Here is a 15,610-nt window from a genome sequence, read left to right as displayed (position 1 = left end):
GACTTAAAGTTCTTTTCATACATTTCAAAGCTGCATGCAATAATTATCCTCTTATTTGGGGACTGGACTTGGATTATCTTATTCGTGTACATGACTTTAAAGTTGATAACCAATATGTTTATTCTTCTTGAAATATCTTCTTTCATTCATTTTGATGTGAATTCCAGGGTACAGTGACTGATTATGGCCCAAGGCTGTTGTATGGAGGACTTCTTAAATTCTCAACACAAATCTGGTTTAATGTTCGACCAGTTCTTATAAATAAGTCAGAATCCTAATGCTAAGACTTACTAATAAAGTGTACAACACTTAATTAGAAAGTATTTTTGCCAAGATGTTAAATCATGATTTGGAGGATACTCCCATAACTGTTCTCTCCTACTCTACCTTCTTATTCTGTCTTCCATCCAACAAGCCTCCAAAATCCACTCAAACACATCTTCCCTTGGATTGCCAGTGCAAATTACCCAGGTCCTGCCAAGTCTTTCAGTGAATAGTCTGTTTTTCTCTCTCAGGGAAAACACTGAATTTCCCTGGTAAGTCCATGATGAAATTATCTGAGCTACTGATGTGGAGGTAATGAGCAGTAAAAGAAGCAGATCCTGATGAGGACAAGAATTTACCTGGGGAGCATCAGCCTCAGATGATTTGTTTGCAAAGGGCAGTTTTTCTCTAAGAGGAGAGAGCTCCTCAGCTGGCCTGAAATGTTCTGGGAAACCTGAAGGGTCAAATTTCAGAAGCACTTTCACAGAAACACCCCTATCCCAGGTCCAAGGGTACCATTCCCTCTCTTTCATGCCTTTGGCTTTACCATAAATAACCTGTCAAATCTGCACATTCTTTTGTAGCTCTGTCATCCTCGTGAATAAATCACTGGGTTTTGCTTTTATACACAAAAATTTATTAGAACAGTGCTTAGCACCAAGGAAGTGGTCAACAAACAAATGAATGAGTAAATAGTTCAGAAGGGGAAAGATGTAATCTCCAAGGGAGGCTTTGTAACACCAGTTGGTCACAGGCAACATGAGCCAGAATCTGACTGGCAGATCATCTAGCCACTCACCGTGAGTCATGGACCAGGGCTTGTATGTAGAAGTGGCCCAGCATAGCCAGAAGGTGTGGGAGGCAGGAGCTGGCCTTTGGCCTGGGGATGAAGCTGGAGCTGCTGTGAAACTGGCTGCCAGGTGAGCAGGATGGGGCTTGAGTGCAAACCTGGAGCTAGTCGGTCAGAGCTGCTGAGGTGAGACTGGGCCATTCACATACCAATCCACTGGTCCCTGTACTCAGTGAGAAGGAAGGAAAGCTGGAAAATGGAAGTGAGGTGCCTTCTTGCCCTTGCAGCATCCCTCCAGTACTCTCTATTGACAAAGTGTAATATTGGGCTGCCCTGGTGGCTCAGACAACAAGGAATCTGCCTGCAATGCAGGTGACTCAAGTTCAATCCCTGGGTTGGGAAGATCCCCTGGGGAAGAGAACGGCAACCCACTCCAGTGCTCTTGCCTAGAAAATCCCTTGGACAGAAGAGCCTGGGGCACTACAGTCCATAGGGTAGCAACGCGTCAGACACGACTGAGCGACTAACATTTTCACGCCTTCTACAATTGCTTCAGCTAGCAAAGGAGAAATGCTTACATAACAAAGCAAGACAAAGAAGGTGGATGTGGAGATGAGGCATGAAATGATGAAAATAAAGATGAGGCATTAAACTGGCACCATCCAGCCATTTTTCTATTCAGCTTCCATATTTATCCTTCTACACGTATTCAACCATTCAAGCAACTAGAAAGACAACTGTTTCCATCTAATAAGAGGCAGTTATCCTTTATACAAAGAGCTCACCTTCTCCCCGAGATGAGGAGACACATGCTCGAGTTGTTTTATCTACAGTCAACCATATTCAACATTATTTCAAAGAACAGCTTTGGATTAAGAGAAAAATTCAGAGGATAATATAAAGTTCCCATATACTCCTCACCCAGTTTCCCCTATTATTAACATCCTACATTCGTATGGTACATTTATTATAATTAATGAACCAAAAACGATACATTATTATTCATTAAGGTCTCATAGTTTATTCCGGAGGAGGCAATGGCGACCCACTCCAGTACTCTTGCCTGGAAAATCCCATGGACGGAGGAGCCTGGTAGGCTGCAGTCCATGGAGTCATGAAGAGTCGGACACGACTAAGTGACTTCACTTTCACTTTTCACTTTCATGCATTGGAGAAGGCAGTGGCAACCCACTCCAGTGTTCTTGCCTGGAGAATCCCAGGGATGGGGGAGCCTGGTGGGCTGCAGTCTATGGGGTCACACAGAGTCAGACACGACTGAAGTGACTTAGCAGCAGCAGCATAATTTATTCAGATTTCCATAGTTTTTACCTAATGTACTTTCTCAGTTCCAGGACCGTATATGGAAAACCACATTACTTTTAGTTGTCATATCTCCTTAGGCTCCACTTGGCTATGACTGTTTCTCAGACTTTCCTTGTTTTTGATAAGTTTAACAATTTTGAAAATTGCCAACCAGGTATTGTATAAGATGTCTCTCTACCGCAAATGGTCTGATGTTACTTTCCTGATTAAACTGAGGTCATAAGTTTGTGAAAGGAAGACTAAAGAGGTAAAGTGCCATTTTTATCAGATCATATCAATGATACATACTTTCAACATGATTTATCACTGTTAATGTTGACCTTGATAAACTGGCTAATATAATTTAGTCAGATTTCTTCACTGTAAAATCATTCTTTTTTGCTGTCTGCATTGGCAGGAAGTCACTACGCAGAGCCCACACTTAAGTAATAGGAAGTTAGGCTCACTTTCCTTGAGGACAAAGTATCTGTATTAGTTATTTCAAATTCTTCTGTATAGATTTGTCTGTTCTCCTTCATTTGTTGATTTATTCAATCATTAATTTAAATCAATATGGGCTCATGGATGTTTACACTACTCGAGTTACTTATTGAGTTCTCAACATATTAATGCTATAATCAATTAAGAAGAGTCTATCTCAAAAAAAAAAAAAGTAAAGTCTATCTCTGATGCTACTCTTTGGCTGAAAACAGACATTCTTCCTTCTCAAGATTATTATTTCATGCTATGCTTTTTTTCCATTTCTTTACTTTCAACCTATTCGTCCCTTTATATTTTAATAAATCATATCATGGGTTTTACTTTTTTATCCATCTGACCTTCTCTGCTTTAACTGGAGTTTTTAGTCCATTAACATTTAATGTAATTATTAATGTGGTTGAGTTTTGGCCTACAATATTATTATTTGTTCTCTCTTTATCCTCACTATGTTGTTTTGTTTTGTTTTTGCTTTTTTGCTCTTGTATTTTTCTTTTCTAGCCTTTAAATTAAATTGTCTTATGGAGAAGGAAATGGCAACCCACTCCAGTACTCCTGCCTGGAAAATCCCATGGACGGAGAAGGCTGGTGGGCTGCAGCCCACGGGGTCCCGAAGAGTCAGACACAACTGAGCGACTTCAATTTCACTTTTCACTCTCACTTTTCACTCTCATGCATTGGAGAAGGGGATGGAAACCCACTCCAGTGTTCTTACCTGGAGAATCCCAGGGACAGAGGAGCCTGGTAGGCTGCCGTCTCTGGGGTCGCACAGAGTCAGACATGACTGAAGTGACTTAGCAGCAGCAAATAATTTTAAGATTTTATATCATTCTTTCTGCTGGCTTCTTATATATGTCTTATTTTTTATTTCTGTAAGAATTACAATATACATCTTGAACTTTTCACTTAGAACTAACATTGTATAACTTCATATAAAATGCAGACACCTTTCAACTGTATGAGGCCATTATCTCTTGCCATCCTTTATGAACTTGTTATATGCATTATATCTGCATACATTATAAACCCCACAAAACAATGTAGACTCTGTTTTTTGCTTTAATCTGACATATTTTTCATAAAGAACTTAGGTTGTAAAAGTCCAAAAGGGACTTTTTATTTACTAACTGTTTATCATTTTGAGTTTTCTTCATTTCTTTCCCAGGATCCAGCTGTCATTTCTCTTCAGTCTGAAGAACCTTTGGCATCTTGTAGTGCATACGTGCTAACAAATTCTCTTAAATGTCGTCTCATTTCTATTTCATTCTTGAAGGATATTTTTTCTGCAACTAGAATTCTTACTCTTTTTCTCTTTTGGATGTTATTCCACACTGTCTGGGCTCCATAAGATCCCTGTGCTGTGTTTGTGCTTAGTTGCTCAGTTGTGTCCAGCTCTTTGTGACCCCACGGACTGTAGCCCACCAGGCACTTCTGTCCATGGATTCTCCAGGCAAGAATACTGGAGTGGGTTCCCATGCTCTCCTCCAGGGGATCTTCCCAACCCAGGGACTGAACCCAGGTCCCCTGCATTGCAGGAAGATTCTTCACCGTCTGAGCACCAGGGAATTCAAATGCTAACCAAATCATTGTTCCCCTTTCTGGAATGCTTAATTTTTCTCTCTCTGCTTTCTAGACTTGCTCTGTAATTTTTGCTTTCAAGAGTTTGACTATGACTTGTATAAGCATGACTGTCAACATTCTCCTGCTTGAGTTGTTTTCCTGCATCATGAACCAGTAAAGTTAGGCCTTTAGTAAATTTGGGGATTTTCCAGTCATTATTAACTTGGATTCTCCTCTCCTGAGAGAATACTAAAGATGCTATCATTAACAGGCCTTGGTATTCTGGCCATTTCTCTTTCAAAAATTTTTCCTTATTCCATTAATTTCCATTGATCTATCTTCAAGTTCATTGGCTCTTATTTCCTGACATCTTCATTCTAACATTCTCTCCTGAACTATTTCAAATACTGTAAATTTTTAGCTTCTCTATTTTCATATGGTCCTTTTGTATTGTTTCTATTTCTATGGATTTTTATTTATAGCAAACAAGTTTCTTTTTAGATAGCCTGAGAGTAGTTATAATACATACATTAAAGTTCTTATCTCCTGAAACTAATCATGTAAGGAATATCAAAAATTGGTCTCCATTGATTGCTCTTTCTTTAGAGCAAGGGTTGACAAACTATGGCCCAAAGGCTAAGTCCATCCCACAACTTGTTTTTGTATGGCCCAGAAACTAAAAACGATTTCTCACATTTTTTGAAGGACTGTTTAAAAAAAAAAAAAAATGCTTATGCTACAGAGACCATAGGTGGGCCGCAAAACCCAGAATATTTTCTATCAATCCGCTTAAAGAAAAAGTTAGCAAAACCCTTTCTTTGGAGAATGGGCCAGAGTTTCTTGATTCTTCTTATATCAGGTAACTTTGGATTATCTGTATATCATAAAATAAAATTCTGGATCCTCTTTATTTTTCCCCAGTGAAAGTTGCTTCTTTGTTTAGCAGGCAATAGCTGGGTTGGACTGCACATTCTTGCTACTTGCGTTACAGCTCCAGTCTCGTCAGCCTTTCCCATCTGATCTAGCAGCTTTGCATCGGCTTTATGCACATGAACATACTCAAGGATTCATCGGCGCTGTGGGCAAACAGGGTTTGGGATTCCCTCTCTAGCGTTTTCCTTTTCAGGAAAGGAGCCCTCCTCCTCTCACCCCACTCCCTGACAGCTACAACTGGGCCAGCCATCAATCCTCTGGATTTCTATGCCAGGGACTCTGTGGTTTCCCCTGCCATTCAACACCACACACACAACTGACTTCAACTGTTCTAAGGCTAGAAACAGTGAAAACAGGAAACTCCAGACAATTCTCCTCCTCCGAGTGTGGACACCTCATCCAAATCTTCCTACGTCTCACCACTCCCTGGGGCTTTTAGATAGCTGCTTTTTGAAGTTTACCCTAGTTTTCTGAAGGAGAGTCTATTTTGCAGGATCTTAGCCATTACTGGCAGTAGAAATCACATACTTAGAATATATGGGTTCAGGAAATTCTTATTCCCAGAACTTGATTACTATGTCTTAGCATCTGACTGGGAATCAAAAAATTTCTTTAGGTTCTTGCAAGAAATCCAGTTCAGTTCAGTTCAGTGGCTCAGTTGTGTCCAACTCTTTGCGACCCCATGGACTGCAGCCCACCAGGCTTCCCTGTCCATCACCAACTCAGAAACCCAGAGTACAGTACAATTTATTTTACATGTGAATAAGAAGACATATTAATGTGAATTCTTTTACATGTGAATGTAATATGAATTTCTTTTACACGTGAATAAGAAGAATATCATATGAAGACAATATACTTCTAAAGATATGTTCTAGGAACTACCTCTCCTTTAAACTAAAGCTATATAACCAGGCACAATATAAAATTACATTAACTTCTTTGATAATGAAATAAGAAATTAAGCTGATACCAAATTTAAGGCCAGCAAAAGGTATAATCCAAGAGTTGTAATTAGATAAATTATCTGTTTTACTGGGGAGAAATTCACAAAAGATAGAGTAAGCATTTTAAAGTAGCATTTCTTATATTCACAATGTTGTACAACCACCACCTCTATCTATCTCCAAAACCTTTTCCTCACCCCAAAATAAAACCTTATATCCATTAGGCATTTACTCCCACTTCCTCCTCTATTCCCTCCCTTCAAGGCCCTGGCCATCACTACTCTGCCGTCTCCATGCATTTACCTGTTCTGGATATTTCATACAATCATAATATGTGACATTTTGTGTCTGATTCACTTAGCATATTTGTTTGTTTGTTGTTCCTTTTATTCTAGTCCTTCGATGTCTCTGGTAGCCATGGAGAAGCATATGTTTTGAGGGTTCATCCATGTGACAGCACACATCAGTATTTCATATATTTTTTATGGCTGAATACTATTTCTTTGAATGTATGTATCACAACTTCCTTGTTCATTTATCCCCAGATGGGCTGTTTTTATCATTTGACAATTATGAATAGCATTCCTATAAACATCAATTTTTTTATTGTGATAAAATATATATGTAACACAAAGTTTTCCATTTTAACTACTTGCATGGATACTATTCACAATGTCATCATCACAAGTAAGCATCATCGCCGTAAATCTCCAAAACAATTTCATCATCAACAGAAAATCTGTATCCATTAAACAATAAGTCCCCTTTCCTCCGTCCCCACAACCCAGCCCTTGGCAGTCACCATTCTACTTTATATCTCTATGAATATGATTAGTCTAGATACTCCAAGTAAATAAATTACATAATAGCTGTCCTTTCTTGTCTGGCTATTTCACTTAGCATTATGCTTTCAAGGTAAACATCAAATCTTTTACCAAATAAAAACTACACATTTCATAGCTTAAAAGCTACCAAAGTTTAACACTGTAATCAATAGCAATGACATCATCAACAATCTGTTCAAAGTATCTTTTGCTGGCACCACTTTATTTCTTCCTCACAACTTCCCTGTGAGATGGGCCTTGCAGATGAAGGCATGAGGCTCAGAGATGAGTGACTTCCTCAACGACATGAGTCCCATAAACCAAACGTATATATTCAGGTCTTCCAATTCCACTCCCAAACTCCCAGTCCTTTGTAGTTACAGGATTAGCTGCCTTCCAACCCACCCTTTATAAGGATGGTCAGGAGAGATCTATATAGAAGAAACAGTCAAGAAGGCTCCAAAAACAAGAAAGATTTTGAGCCACAAGTTAATAAATTAGTTTTTTCTAGGAAGAGGGGAACAGAAGGGGCATTCCAGGCAGGTGGCCATCTGACCTGGGTGTAGAGATGAGCCCGGTGGATATTGGGCAAGGAGGAAAGAAACAGGATATGCAGAGTGACAGGATGTAACCTAATCTGATTTGAAAAGAGTTTAGAAGAAATCTTTCTTTCATTCCCATCTACAACGGATTATCTTAAATAAGGACCTTTGTTTTGTTTTTTCTTGTTTCACCAGAATACAAATACATAGAACTTCAGTCAGAAATTCCATGCCCCCAGGGCTTCCTAGCTGGCATCTGCTGCATCTGCCTTCTCCCACTGCAGCCGGTACTGGGGCAGGAGGTGGGTGGGACAAATATCACTTAACACACGTTTGAGCCAAAATCCTGATAACCAAGTAGGAATTACAGTGAGTTTGAATCATTTATTCAAAAACTTATGCCATAGGTTACCTATGTCCCCAAGAATGATTTTCAAAGATAGGAAAGCAATAAAAAAAAAATAGTATCAGTTATGAATGTTACCCCAACCACAACATTCCAGAATTTGTTTCTTAAAAAAATACCTTATTTTTATTTTATAGAAGAATCCATCTTGAAGAACAAAATTCAGGCTTTGCTGTTAGGGGCAACATAGTTTAAGATACAAAGGCATTTAGTTTAATAATCACTCCTATAAAAAGATATCTTTTTTTAAAAAACAGATTGTTTATTATAAAAACATGAAGGAAAATTGAGAGAAGTAAAGATTAGGCATTTTGGAGACTTCCTTGGTGGCTAAGACTTTATGCTCCTGAAGTAGGGGCCCCACGTTCAATCCCTGGTCAGGGAGCTATATCCCTCATGCCACAACTAAAAAAAAAAAAAAAAAAATCCCCCATTCCACAATGAAGATCAAAATCCTGTGTGCTACAACAAAGACCCTGTGCACCCAAATAAATAAATAAATAAAAATAATATGTGTTAGATTATTGGAACACAAGGATGCCATACTTACTTAAAAAAAAAAAAGAATAGGCATTTTCAATTTGTAGATATCAACCATTCATAAGCAGAAGAATCATAAATTTGATATTAATGAAAAGGTTTGTTGGTCTACTAAAATTAAATGATAAAGACTTCTTTGGACAACTCTGTTTATCAATTGATATATCCAGGGTCAACAGACAAAATTAGTGCAAAAGAAAAGTAAAACAGGTTACCCTCAGCAATGGAAATCCAGTAAGATTATGTAGTTGAAAACCAAACACACCAAGGTTCATCTTTTCCTTAAACAAATCTTTCCTTGTCAAATGTCATTTATTAACCTTTAAGCCCCTCATAATTGAAAATTACAGGAAAACATTTTAGCATACATTTAGCTTTCTATGTGTGTGCGCTCAGTTGCTCAGTCGTGTCCAACTCTGTGATCTATATATTTTTTTAATGCTTTAAATGTGTATGCATGCGTGCTCAGTCACTTTAGTCATGTCCAACTCTGCAACCATATGGACAGTAGCCCACCAGGCTCTTCTGTCCATGGGATTTTCCAGACAAGAATATTGGAGTGGGTTGCCATTCCTCCTCCTGGGGATCTTCCTGACCCAGGAATCAAACCTAAATCTCCTGCATTGCAGGCAAATTCCTTACCACTGAGCCAATAAAAAGGGATGCTCACTCAGTCGTGTCCAGCTCTTTGCAGTCCCATGGACTATAGCCCACCAGGCTCTTCTGCCCACAGAATTCTCTAGGCAAGAATACCGGAGTGGATTGCCATTTTTTTAACTCCAGGGGATCTTCCAACCCAGGGGTCAGATGCAAGTCTCTTGTATCTCCTGCACTGCATGCAGATTCTTTACCACTGAGTCACCTGGGAAGCCCTATGCTTTTATATAAAGACATTCAAAAAGAAAGCTTAGACTGTAAGTAGCCTGGCACTTATAGAACATGAACACGTAAACATCACATCTCAAACCCTAAGCTACTTATGACAAACACCTACAAAAAGGACAAAAACATATCATTTTACCCAGAAAAAGGTGTAAGATACATCACTGAGGCTATTACTTATACCAGATAGAATTTAGGTCCTTGAACTAATCGTATTTTTTTTTAACATAAAAAAGTTTAGAAAGTAAGAAATAGATTTAAGGGCCTAGAACTGATAGATAGAGTGCCTGATGAACTATGGAATGAGGTTCCTGACATTGTACAGGAGACAGGGATCAAGACCATCTCCATGGAAAAGAAATGCAAAAAAGCAAAATGGCTGTCTGGGGAGGCCTTACAAATAGCTGTGAAAAGAAGAGAAGCAAAAAACAAAGGAGAAAAGGAAAGATATAAGCATCTGAATGCAGAGTTCCAAAGAATAGCAAGAAGAGATAAGAAAGCCTTCTTCAGTGATCAATGCAAAGAAATAGAGGAAAACAACAGAATGGGAAAGACTAGAGATCTCTTCAAGAAAATTAGAGATACCAAGGGAACATTTCATGCAAAGATGGGCTCGATAAAGGACAGAAATGGTATGGACCTAACAGAAACAGAAGATATTAAGAAGAGGTGGCAAGAATACATGGAAGAACTGTACAAAAAAGATCTTCATGATCCAGATAATCATGATGATGTGATCACTAATCTAGAGCCAGACATCTTGGAATGTGAAGTCAAGTGGGCCTTTGAAAGCATCACTACAAACAAAGCTAGTGGAGGTGATGGAATTCCAGTTGAGCTATTTCAAATCCTGAAAGATGCTGTGAAAGTGCTGCACTCAATATGCCAGCAAATTTGGAAAACTCAGCAGTGGCCACAGGACTGGAAAAGGTCAGTTTTCATTCAATCCCAAAGAAAGGCAATGCCAAAGAATGCTCAAACTACCGCACAATTGCACTCATCTCACACTCTAGTAAAGTAATGCTCAAAATTCTCCAAGCCAGGCTTCAGCAATACGTGAACCATGAGCTCCCTGATATTCAAGCTGGTTTTAGAAAAGGCAGAGGAACCAGAGATCAAATTGCCAACATCCGCTGGATCATCGAAAAAGCAAGAGAGTTCCAGAAAAACATCTATTTCTGCTTTATTGACTATGCCAAAGCCTTTGACTGTGTGGATCACAATAAACTGTGGAAAATTCTGAGAGAGATGGGAATACCAGACCACCTAACCTGCCTCTTGAGAAATCTGTATGCAGGTCAGGAAGCAACAGTTAGAACTGGACATAGAACAACAGACTGGTTCCAACAACAGACTGGTTCCAAATAGGAAAAGGAGTTCGTCAAGGCTGTATATTGTTACCCTGCTTATTTAACTTCTATGCAGAGTACATCATGAGAAACGCTGGACTGGAAGAAACACAAGCTGGAATCAAGATTGCCGGGAGAAATATCAATAACCTCAGATATGCAGATGACACCACCCTTATGGCAGAAAGTGAAGAGGAGCTAAAAAGCCTCTTGATGAAAGTGAAAGAGGAGAGTGAAAAAATTGGCTTGAAGCTCAACATTCAGAAAACGAAGATCATGGCATCTGGTCCCATCACTTCATGGGAAACAGATGGGGAAACAGTAGAAACAGTGTCAGACTTTATTTTTTGGGGCTCCAAAATCACTGCAGATGTTGACTGCAGCCATGAAATTAAAAGCCGCTTACTCCTTGGAAGAAAAGTTATGACCAACCTAGATAGCATATTCAAAAGCAGAGACATTACTTTGCCGACTAAGGTCCGTCTAGTCAAGGCTATGGTTTTTCCTGTGGTCATGAATGGATGTGAGAGGTGGACTGTGAAGAAGGCTGAGCACCGAAGAATTGATGCTTTTCAACTGTGCTGTTGGAGAAGACTCTTGAGAGTCCCTTGGAGATCCAACCAGTCCATTCTGAAGGAGATCAGCCCTGGGATTTCTTTGGAAGGAATGATGCTAAAGCTGAAGCTCCAGTACTTTGGACACTTCATGCGAAGAGTTGACTCATTGGAAAAGACTCTGATGCTGGGAGGGATTGGGGGCAGGAGGAGAAAGGGACAACCGAGGATGAGATGGCTGGATGGCATCACGGACTCGATGGACATGAGTCTGAGTGAACTCCGGGAGATGGTGATGGACAGGGAGGCCTGGTGTGCTGCGATTCATGGAGTCACAAAGAGTCAGATACGACTGAGCGACTGAACTGAACTGAAGTGATGCTTCCCTAAACTTTTTATTGTAAGAATATAGTTTTGCTTGTTTTATCTATCTAAGATAGTTGTGTTCATTTGTTACCAGGTCACAGAAATGTAAACAGAAGTATCAAACAATGGTTTATTAAATAACATGGTTAGAAAACAGATAGAACCAAAAAATAACAACATTGGTCCCTAATTTCAGTTCTAACCTATAACTGTGATCATTCCCTCAAAGGCAGAAATTTTTCAAATAAATATTAAGAGCTAGTGAATTTTAAGGAGTATGCCACCCCAAGATATTAAATACTGAAAATGAATCAGCACAAGGAAACAGGAGCAAAGTAGTAGTGTTACGGTGCCACCCACTGGCTAGAAATCCCCATAGCAAATTGAGAGCCAATCATAAAAGAGAAATTATTGAAATAGGAAGGAAAATAATACTGATGATTCTAATTCATTGTAGTATCAGAAACTTCTAACAAAACAGAATCATCCATATTATTTTATTAGCACAAAAGAAGAGAGTAACTCTTAAAATGCTCACAAGAATGAATTTTATTAATTTTGAAATGCAAATCTACAATCTCCAAAGACTAAGACTTTATCTCATAGTCAAAACAATTAACATATAAAATGTCATTTTAGCTCTGTAGCTAAATATATGAAGACACTGAATCAAAGATGCACACGTGCATTTCACTGTTAAGAAAGAAATTATAATATTAATAATATATTCAAATGTTAATGAAATGGTGTTAACCCCACTTTTACCTTTATCAGGGAAGTAACAAAATACATAAAACAAAGGACATGTCTAAAAAACTAGGCTGAAAAACACGTTTCTCAAAAATTCTTAGGAAAGGGGAAAGGGAAAAAGTCCTAAGAAAGACCATTCATAGAAACTAGTAAAAAATAAATGTTTTCTTTAAAGTACAACAGCACCTTTAAGTCCAAAAGATATTTACCTTAATACAGTCTCCATTTTATCCTAATGACATCCTTTTGTTTTTCTAAAACAGTTATTTTCTTAAATGCTAACATTATTAAAATTGCAGCATAAAAAATATTTGAATTATTTCTCCTCAAACACAATCTTCCCATTAAGACTCAGAATAATATATAAAACTTTATATCAGTTTATAGTCCATAGGACCCTACTGAATGTTGGATCTCTAAAGACCAGATTTCAGAATTTCTCTATAGACATGATCTGATCTTCCCTAATTAGAATTCATGAATACATTCCAGGCAGTCAGGACAGGCATCACGGTTTTTGGCTTGATGGTAATTATCACCTGGTCTGCAAAAGCCAAGGTGTTCGCTCGCTCATAGACGGTTGATTGCAGATAAGAACATAGTGAGAAAAGTCAAATTCCCACAAACATAAATTGCTAACACCACCTTTTTAAAAACATAACCCTAAAAGAAAAAAAAAATGAGATATGAAAAAAGGAAACTCCAATCACTAAGGTTTGTGCCAATAAATAAGAAGAAAGAACTTACTTCTGCTTCAGCTGCAGTAAACGACTGGAGGATCTGAATTCTATCATCATCCAGTATTTCAACTGTCAAGAACAAGAATAAAGGTTTGTAAGGCCAGTGAGTATGCAGGTAAACTCATTCTCAAAGAAAGCCCTGATTTGGAGCATTGGCCGATTTCCAAGATGTACATTCTTGCATTTCAAGAGACCAAACGTTGCAAACTTCTTGCATATTTAAGACTCTTACAAGTCAGGACAAGCTGGCTACAGGATACATGTGAAACGACTTTCTTCTAGTCAGAGTTCTAACAATCCAAGTGTTAAATACATATATATTTTTTAAATAACAAGCCATAATCTAGTGTTTATCAAAAGTCCCTTTAGGGGTCAAACCCACACAACATTGTAAATCAACTATACTATTAAAAAAAAAAAGATTCAAATCCTATGTATGTTACCCTATCAAGAGCCAGAAAATGGTAGGACAGTTTTTACTACTCAGTTCCAAAAAAGCTGCTGCGCACACACACTAGACAACAAAGAGGTTTTGTTTTTAGAAGGCCACCTTAGGACACAAAGGACAGTTAGCCTAGAAACCAGGCTAACATGTCACTGATTCTCCACTAATCTCTCCACTCCTAATGGCTACAGGTATCTTACCCTGCCTGGCACTGGGGCCGAAATGGACCTTACCACTAGAGAGAACTGGCAAAGTATTAAGTCCTTCTTATGTAGCATGCTGGTTAGCTAGCTATATATAATGCAGATGGCAACATAAGTGATAGCACACAGGAAGTCTGTTCAATAGGTAAAATTCATCTGCAGCTTTACCCTGTGTTAACTATGGATGAGAATCTCTTCTTCCTCCTTCTCAGGGGTCTCTCAGCTCCAGTCATTCAGGGCTCTCAGTTCATTCTATCCCCATGTCAGACCAGCATGCAAAGTAAAAAAGTACTTACAAAGAAGGCATCTTCCCTAAAAGCTTCCATCTTTCCCTTGCATTTTGCTCACAAATTCTAATACTAATGAATATAAAAAACGAAGGCAGAAAATTTCCACTATTTTTATCATAGACTTAGTGATGGAAACAAAATTTAGTAAGGTACTATGTAAGAGTCAACCATTAGTGTTGAGAAACTAATTATATTCCAACGGTTTGTATAAAGTGATTCTACAACACTGCTCTTTGAGCAGGTTACCTTTTCTAGAGAGTCGGTAAGCGTGTATCTCCAGAATAATCTCTGTCCCAACGTGCCAGGCTACAAATCCAATCATTGCATAGGTTTTCCATGGGCCAGGAAGATTCAGTCCTGGCAAATCCATTCCCAGGAACATTGCTGCCACTACATTTATAAGAAAATACACATATTCAAATACAATTCAAGAGGTAACTATATATGTGTGTGCATACATGTGTGAATTATATCAAGTGAAATATACTAAAAGAGTTTATGAGATGAGTTAGATTAATAACTAAGACCAAGTAGTTAATTTAGTTTTTCTTGTAAGACTAGAAAGGCTAAGATGGGAAATTATAATTACAATCTACCAATTGTTAAGAAAGAGGTGCCCAAACTTTTAAAAATGTTTTAAGTCTGCAATGTAGAAGGGGGGAAAAGTATGGAAGCCATTTCTGACTATACCTCCTCTTCCACGATTTCTATAGAACGTAGAAATGTGAGGGCAGGAGATCAGCTTAGGTATTTATCACATAAAGCATCACAAGGAGACATAGATGTAAAGAACAGACTTTTGGACTCAGAGGGAGAAGGGGAGGGTGGGATGATTTGAGAGAATAGTATTAAAACATATACATTATCATATGTAAATAGATGGCCAGTGCAAGTGTGATGCATGAAGCAGGGCACCCAAAGCCAGCACTCTGTGACAACCCAGAAGAGTAGAGTGGGGAGGGACCTGGGAGAGGGGGTTCAGGATCGGGGGAGGGGAACACATATATACAGGTGGCCAATTCATGTTGATGTATGGTAAAAACCATCATGATATTGTAAAGTAATTATCCTCCATTAAAATTAATTTAAAAAATACTACAGAATCATACTTGATGTTTAAAAAACACCTTGCCTTGGAAGGTACCATTCCCAAGGAGAAAACCTGGAGACAGAGGGCTGGGTCCCCAAGCTCATTTCAGCCCAATCCATGACAGACCCTCAAGCTGAGCTGCTTATATGTTTGGTCATCAGCATAGCTTATTCTGCTGGCAAAGGCAAATGCTAAAAAGAAGTCTTAAAAGGAGGGTTTTAAAGTCATTTTTAAAACCTTGAAACTGAAATAATAGCTTAAATAGTTACCTCTAGAAATTACTTTCTGGATTTCAATGCTTAAGACTGATTTCTCCTCAACAACCAATTACTCCA

At 38.5% G+C, this 15,610-nt stretch overlaps 1 protein-coding gene across 1 annotated transcript in view; it reads right to left on the bottom strand.

Moving 5' to 3' along the window:
• Window positions 1-13,077: 13,077 nt before the first annotated feature.
• Window positions 13,078-15,610, bottom strand: part of FRRS1 (ferric chelate reductase 1) — a 39,225-nt gene continuing 36,692 nt past the window's right edge. The window contains exons 13-15 of the mRNA XM_052637867.1: window positions 14,432-14,575; window positions 13,255-13,316; window positions 13,078-13,170 (exon numbers count right to left, since the gene is read on the bottom strand). Of these exons, the coding sequence (XP_052493827.1) occupies window positions 13,078-13,170; window positions 13,255-13,316; window positions 14,432-14,575 (299 nt within the window). The remainder of the gene's footprint in view (window positions 13,171-13,254; window positions 13,317-14,431; window positions 14,576-15,610) is intronic.

This window comes from Budorcas taxicolor, chromosome 3 (assembly GCF_023091745.1).
Source record: "Budorcas taxicolor isolate Tak-1 chromosome 3, Takin1.1, whole genome shotgun sequence".
In the NCBI taxonomy this organism is placed as follows: domain Eukaryota; kingdom Metazoa; phylum Chordata; class Mammalia; order Artiodactyla; family Bovidae; genus Budorcas; species Budorcas taxicolor.
This window is presented reverse-complemented; position numbering and strand designations above follow the sequence as displayed.